Source organism: Mesitornis unicolor, unplaced genomic scaffold (assembly GCF_000695765.1).
Source record: "Mesitornis unicolor isolate BGI_N332 unplaced genomic scaffold, ASM69576v1 scaffold38233, whole genome shotgun sequence".
Classification (NCBI taxonomy): Eukaryota; Metazoa; Chordata; class Aves; order Mesitornithiformes; family Mesitornithidae; genus Mesitornis; species Mesitornis unicolor.
Window position 1 is genome coordinate 9,037 of NW_010173304.1, and position 7,902 is coordinate 16,938.

At 42.4% G+C, this 7,902-nt stretch overlaps 1 protein-coding gene across 1 annotated transcript in view; it reads right to left on the reverse strand.

Annotated features, from left to right (window-relative positions):
* Window positions 1–890: 890 nt before the first annotated feature.
* Window positions 891–7,902, reverse strand: part of MFAP3 (microfibrillar-associated protein 3) — a 7,386-nt gene continuing 374 nt past the window's right edge. The window contains exons 2-3 of the mRNA XM_010180694.1: window positions 3,454–3,915; window positions 891–2,054 (exon numbers count right to left, since the gene is read on the reverse strand). Coding sequence (XP_010178996.1) covers window positions 1,309–2,054; window positions 3,454–3,733 — 1,026 coding nt within the window. The 5' untranslated portion in view covers window positions 3,734–3,915 and the 3' untranslated portion in view covers window positions 891–1,308. The remainder of the gene's footprint in view (window positions 2,055–3,453; window positions 3,916–7,902) is intronic.

Sequence of the window (7,902 nt, forward strand, 5' to 3'; positions counted from 1 at the left end):
CTATTTAAGGGATACAACTTACAAATGTTAAGGAGAAAAAACATCAGCACCAAAGAATGAAAAAAGGAACCAGATTCTTGCCTGCACTCTTGATTCCTCAAGGCTGGATCTGTACAGCTGAGGAAGCCACGCGGGAGATCCCTGGCGAGGTACTTACACGTGTACGTACGGCAGCACCTGCATCTCTCTGCTCTGCCACCTCTCTTCAGTGGATGAGATGGGGCACATTCAGTGAGTTACTCCACTCCTGTGAACAGTCCCTCTGCTAACTCCTCTCTCTTCAACTGCTTTCTGAAATTATCAGCCAGAGCAAAGTGAGTCTCACTGCTTTTCATCTCCTTTATCATCATGTTGTTCAGAAAGAAGTGCCTGAGACACCTGATCTGTAGATGAATACATCTTTAAATTATGCCACTGCATATTACTGTCATTCTTTTCTCACAACAATGTCAAATACAATATAAAACTTTGGATTTTCTATAGTGAGTGAAATCAGCAAAGTCAAGAGAAAGACAGTGCCGGCAGTGCTGTTACTGCTCCATTCTGCAAGACAGAACCAGGGTAAGGCGCTTTGGCAATCAGCACCAAGTTTAAGCGACAAGCTCTGTAACAACAATTTGCTCTCTGCACACCAGATATGCACAAGTTTTCCACAGATGCTTGGAAAACTGGGACCCCCTGGTTGTTCTCTTAAGCTGCTTTGAAACTACAACAATTCGTCTAATCCAGGAGCAGATCCTGGTACTATTCTTTTGCTAAGTACAGTACATTTTGATAGCAACATAGAAGCACACGACACAAAACAATTTGTTCAAGCTCACCATGGTTCTGATGGGCTACACGCACCAAGAGGCAATTCAAAAACAGCGCACAAATCGATTCATCAGGACAACAACACTGACTCAAAGGAATTTCGGCTCCACTTTGTGAAGAAAGAAAGAGTTCACAAAGGAAAAGATCTTATTGCAAGTTGTACTGCTCAGCTTGGCCACTTCTAATACAGATCAGAAGCATCAGAAGCTACCAAGGAGCCAAGGACAAAGAATTCCTGTTTTGTAAATACTCAAGTACAGCAAGTTTGCTTTAAAAAGAAAAGCCACTGCACAATATTCCAAATGGTCTTCTCTAACAGACTAGAAATTGTTAGATCAACACTGACAGAAAATAGGAGATTTCAGTAGTAGTTCTGGCACTTTGCAATTTGGAAAACCCTTGTGCATATGGGATTGAGGCAGCTTGTTTGCAGACCCCTTTCTCGCAGTACCCCAGGGTCATCTGTGCTTCCTTCGCAGCAGCGAGCCACTGGACTCAGCAGGTGCCTTCCTCAGAAGGTGCAAACTGGCAGCTGTCGTGAGAAACAGTGTCAATGCTCTGCACCTCTGACTGCGGGTGGATGGACACCTGAACGGCTATCTCTTGGCCTTGCTCATTCATGGACCCATCATCTGAATCCCCGGCTGGTGAATCGCTGCGCTTGATCTCTGGGTTGACGGGGTATATCGCAGCTTGGGTACCGCAGGCTTGGGTCCGTTTTTCCTCCTCACCAACTTCGTCAGGATCGTCGACTCGCACAGCCTCAAAGATCTCCTCCATGAAAGCCCTGCAGTTAAGGATCAGAGGTGGAAGGGGAATGCTTCTGGCAAGCTCTTCAATGTACCGAGCAAACTCCATGGTCTTAAACTGAGTGACTTTGGCCAACTCTAGTGTTTTGGCGGATGTAATGATGGGGATGCGCTTGGCTATCTCAAAAGCTTTCTGAAGCTTCTCAGCCCCTTCCGTCCTGAAGAACTCATTGATGGCCTTCTCTGTCTTGCGGAGGTGACTGCTCATCATGCACAGACGGGTTATGTTTAAAATGAGGGTGATAGCAAAGGCAACGAGGCACACAATCATGTAGTAGATACTCATGTCTCCCGAGGTGAAGATCACCCTCAGGGTGACTGTGTAATACAAGGTGTCATTACGGTTAACAGCCGCACACGTGTATCGCCCTCGGTCAGCAAAGTTGACCTTTGTGATGTTAAGGGAATTATCAGCAATCCTCCAACGTCCACCTGGAGAATCAAAAGAAATAAACTGAGCTAATGAAACAAAACCCACTTGGTAAACCAGACACGTGCCGTTTGCTCCATCAACAGGAGACAGAGCTTGGGAGCAGTCCATGTCTAGCATAATAATAGAAACAGTACAGCAAGGATGGAAATTTCCTTTTCATGCTTCTGATAGAGAAAGCCATAAACCAGGCACCAGTCTTACTCGTTAATGGTGAAGTATTTTGCGCACTTGCAACTCTGGTTCTACTGCTTTCTCTCATCTGCAGTTTCTCGTGTGTTTTTAGACTGCTAGCCCTTTCTGACAGGGAACCTAATTCTTAACCAGTGCTTCTCAGCCACTGTGTAACCTGTGTTGAAAAAATGTCCTCTACAAAGTCTAATTTTCCATGCGTTCAGAGTCAAAAGTCAAGTAACCCACGAAAAAGATCAGAGTCTGTAAATGGCTCTGCTGGCAAAAGAACCCAGGATTTTCTCGAGACAGTTTTCTGCTGAGCATGCAGCGCTGATATACAAAACCCATGTAAAAAGAAATCAATAAAAGAAGCCAGCTTTATACGGTATTTCCTATGCATTTATAACTTAGGGCGAAAACTGTTTTCATAACTCATTCTCTTAATTACTCTACTTTGAACTAATCTCCAGATGCATTATAACTACAAAGAGGTTACTGCATACTTAAGGCGGAAAGATGGCCTCCGAGAAGATCCTATCAATTAGCTTGATGACCTTCATTAATAGTAATAGAGTAGAGAAAACCACATGCATCTCTAAAACACATTATTTTTTGAAAATTAAAGACTACAGGGAGAGAACTGTAAGAGCCAGTGCGTAGGAAAAGACATTTTCCCTCTGTACAAAAGGGTTAAATAGCATGTATTTCACTGTTGGCCATTACAAATTGCATTAAGTTTCCACAGTCTTACTGGTGCATAAACCAGAAAATAAATGTAGGAAATTAATGCATGCTTTAAAAAAAAAAATCTTATAACAAAATTAAAGCACTGACTGCCAGATGGAAAAGGTCACAAGCTGTGGAGAACTGTGTTTAATTAATGTGTTTGGAAAAATATAGTATCAACCAAAACAATAATAATTAAAAATATCAGTCAGTATCTGGTAGGATGCAGGTTCATTTATTCTGCATTGAATACTGTGATGCTTCTTGAATGAAATCATTCTGTGAGGCACCACAGCAGGATGGAGGGGCTAGGACAGAACAACTTGGGTATAATTCACATGTCACATGCCAGAGGGCAAAGGGTTTTGTCCTGCTCTCTCCTTATCTCTCAACTGTAAAAATGAGAGGATAGGAAGAGAAAAAGATAATAAAGTCCCAGAGGTTTTCAGATACTGTATAAAAGGGGAATACTGAGAAATAGAAAACAGCAGGAAAGCTCACCTTCATCCTTCTGTTCAAGCAGGTGTCCTCTGGAATTGTACCAAAAAATATATTCATAATGGCTGATGTTTAGTTTACATTCAATTAAAACACTGGTCCCCTCTTTGGCTATGATATCATGGTGTGCTGGAGAACTTACTAAAGCCTGAGACACTGCATGAAGTGATGCGTTGAAAGACCCAGAAGCAACTGTACCATTGAAAGCTACATTTTCCAGTGTTAATCCAATTGAAAGATCAGCACTAACAGTCAAAATTAACAGGCAATAGCTGAGCTTCATGGAAAGCTAGAGAAAATGCTTTTTTCATTTAATTTGGAGAAATGAGGTCATATGATATGAAGCTGTCTGTATTGCTCTGAAATAGGAGAGGGGGCTCCTGATTTGTTCAGTGACAGAAAATGTCTCGGATCCACATTCACTTTCAAGACCATCAATATTAGAAGTGGAAACTGGAAATCCAACTGAAAAGAAAAGAATTAAGTTCATTAATGACAGCAAGCTTACACCATATTCAAATTTCATTTCCAGTAAGCAGATTTCTATTAGCATAACATAAACTGTCAGCTGAGAGGTTCCAAATCAGAGCTTTGCTCAGAACACAGGAATAAAATGAGGGTAAGAAGGCATTAGCACAACTTTCAGCCCACTAGATGTTCATCTTCTCATCCAAACAAATAATCTCAGGAACAATAATCATTAAGGGTTAAAAGGTTTTAAAAAAAGAACAAATTGTTCAGACTACTCGAAATGCATCGCTATCTTTAGGGTCAGAAAAGTGGATTCTGCATTTGTTAACGGAGAAAAAGTGCTTTCTTAATAGAGGAAGAAAAGCAAGAGAGAGGATGTAATTGCTGTCTCCCTCCCCACCAATATTTAAAGTGCTTTTAAGCCCTGGTTTTCTAAAGCCACTCTTTCATTTAGCATCTAGGGAAAAACCAAAGTGCACACACATCTGATTTTTAGCACTTACACACCTACATACTTGATCTTAGAAGCACAATTGGTATTAGATGTCTAACACTACATAACACGTTTCTAATTTCTTGTGTTGGGAAACCCCTCTTGGCAGGTTTCTAGAGCCATGGAGAGGAAGCCCCTCTCAGAATAGCAGGATGTCTAAACATCCTTTTTTGCAATCCCTCTTGCTGCTGCTGCTGCATTTTCTAACTGCCTCTTTTTTCTTGTTTGTTTTACAGTAAGATCTTGTTGAAAATCTACTTTATGCTGCTACATCTCAGCTGTCCGATATTGTTTATCATCTTCTCTACCCAAATGCTGCCCCATATTTCATGGTAATTTGAAAAATTGCTTTGCCTAGGGACAGAGTTCACACTGTTTAAATTTAAATTAATGTGCACAAAAGATACTTTAAGACATTAGGATACAGCCTTTAATTTTATGTTCTTTGCACACAAGGATTGTCCTTTTTTAAAAGCCTGAATAAAACCAACTTGTAACACAATGAGATGACACTGACGTGAGAAAAATCTGTAATCAGTTTTCCTGGAAGCCTGATTCAGGAACATTTCTAATCTAATATGCATCCCCTGAAGTTATGATTCTATCTAGACTGCTCCAGAGCCCTAAAAACAATTTACAAAATACAGAAGCCACAAGCCAAAATGTTCTCTGGAAGAACATCTCACTCCATCCCACTGACTGCGTGGCTTCAGATTTATCATCTTGCCTTCTACCAATAACAAATGCTAGGAGAGCTGAATTTCATAAATATCACAATACAAAGGAATACATTTTCTTAATAAATAATGCAGACACTTCTCATCCTTCCAGAATCACTAGTTAACACTGCCTAAAGCAGACTGAAATCGTATCGCTTATGAAAAATAATTTACTAGAAAGAAATACAGGTGATTTGTACTAATTGCCTTTTCAGCAGTGGAAAATGAAGCATATTCAGGAACACGAAAACTTGCTGCTAACACCCTACCCAGCCCAGGCATTTTTTCAGTTAAAGATAATTTGTCAGAGGTCAAACCAGATTCCAGACTTGACATCTGATGAGAAACATGTATCTGACCCATTTCTGTTGCCGACACCAGTTTAACAAAGGCGGCAAAGAAGACAGCTGTGTCCAACTCTCCTTCAAGCTTGACTAACCAACGCACCCATTGAATCCTGCAAGAGAAACTGGAAAACAGGCCCTCCACTTGTTTCCCTGTAAACAGCAATCCCTCATCTGTCCTCTTTTTCGTATCGCTTCCACTCTTTTTTTCAATCATGCCTCTTCATGTTCATTTAAGATGAAGCCAGCGCTGAAAACTCAATTGTATCATTGTGCTGAAGAAACTACTTCCACGCAGTTAAAGAAGTACCAAGGCCTCCTTTGTTCCTGTTTTCCACCAGTTACACTGTAGTGAAAGTGCTACCAAGTGCTGCTGCCTCTGGAGAAGAGCATCACAGCCACATCAACTGCACAGCTCTGGAAAAAACCCAACAGCAACTAATCTGTTTGAAGGAGTGGGTTTAACGTTCCTTTTCTAAACCCCTAGTATTTTCTGAGGGTTTCAGGGTCTTCGGAAGGATGCTGACAACTGACGTCCTTATTTTGGTAACCTCGTGCAGATTTCTTAAAGGCAGGCTGCAGACTGTCAGTAGTTTGTGGTCCACTGATATTTGGATTGCCAGTGTTGCCATTTAAGCACCTGTCACAGCTTGTGCTGGCAAGTGAGGCTCTGTGGTCGCAGATCTTCAACATCCACCGCTCCGCGACCCAGCGGCCTCCAGTTAAAAATGCCACCATGCTCAATGGCTTTTGAGTGCACTGAGACTTGACAACATTTGATGCAGTTACAACTGGTGATCGCTCTGTGGTGAAGGCAAACCCTCACCTTCAGTATCGAACCAAACGCACAGAACAACTTCCAGTCTTCAAAACAGTAACCTCCCAACTAATAATGGTTTAGATTTATCAGAGAGTGATTCCAGTACCTCTGCTACTTTGCCTGTGCTATTGTAATTTCAAATTATTAAATTTAAATTGTTGGATTTCCAAGTGTATGTGACACTCCTAAAATGACATCAGGAACCTCAGTCAATTATTTAATACAAGAAATACTCAGCAACATTTTCCCTCATAAGAAAAAAGATAATTATCTTCAGTAATTGCATATGCTCTCCACTCTATTTGCACCGAGCTTGCAAAATGTATAAAACATTGGTAATGGGTCATTGAATTTTACTATTAAACTCTTCGAGGTCTGATTTATTAGAAATTGTTTGTCCCATTTCGCTTTTGGAAAAGCCATTATTGCTAAGCAGACAATGATCTCTCGCTGCCGAGTGCTGGGAAAATAAAATGATTTGGGAAATCCATATCCTTCAACTGTCACACTTATGCAAAACAGCTGCTGGAGCTGATAAAGGATCCAAGAAAGGATAAAGCGTGAGCAGTGCCAACACCACAATTCTTCAAGAAAGCATTAACCTCAAGCAAGATGAAATGTGCAGAATAGAAACTGGCGATTTTACAGCTGAACCTGAAGTTGAGTTTAACGTATTTAACCTTTACTAAACCATAAGTTGTAACAACAAATAGCGGCGGAAACATAAAAACCTGTGATGCATACAGTTGTATGAGTCATCTTTGGCTCTTTTCCTGAAAAAATGTATGCGTGTTTAACTTTAAGCACTATAAGTAGTCCCACTGAGGTCAATGGAAGTACTGATAGTACTTAAAATTACACACATTTACAAGGCACTGCAAAATTGGGGCCCGAGAGGTTGCAAGTTATATGGCTTCACATTCACTGCTCGTAACATCATTCCACACCTGGAGAAACACGGAGCAATAAACTGAGACACACCTGACAGACCACAGATTGCTCTGACTGACTGCCACCACTGGTACACGGCAGGGAAATGTATTTTGGCACTTACAACAAGCTCACTGGTAGAAACACGCACTAAACAGATCACTTTAGCATGGAGCACACCTCTCTACTCACAGTGTGACGTCTTGCAGAAATAAGGCCGCTGTGAGCACCCCGTGAGACCCCTCTGACTCTTTCAAACCTGGGAGCAGCAGGTGGCAGAGCCCTGAAGCCGTTAACTCCTGGGGAGTGTGAAAACAGATGGCACGGTCTTGACGAGAGCCATTACCGGTGTTCTCAGTGCAGAGGAGAGGCTGCAGGGAGGGTTCACCCTCTGCTGGCCCCAGCAAAGGCTCCACGGGGGAGCAGCAGCACCCACCACCCAAAAACCAATGTAAAGAGCAAACGTGCAGCAGACCGAGCAGGCCCCTCCGCACGGGGCGCGGCGTTCGGCCGCGTCTGCGGTGCCCTGGCTGCCGGACTCGTGTGACGGGGTAACTCGCGGAGGACACGGGATCAGACACACACAAAACCAGGCTTTTTCCCCCCCGTCTGTCAGCTAAAAACTCCCAACAAACGGAAACCCTGCCCGAGCGGCCCCGGCCCCACGCACGCCCG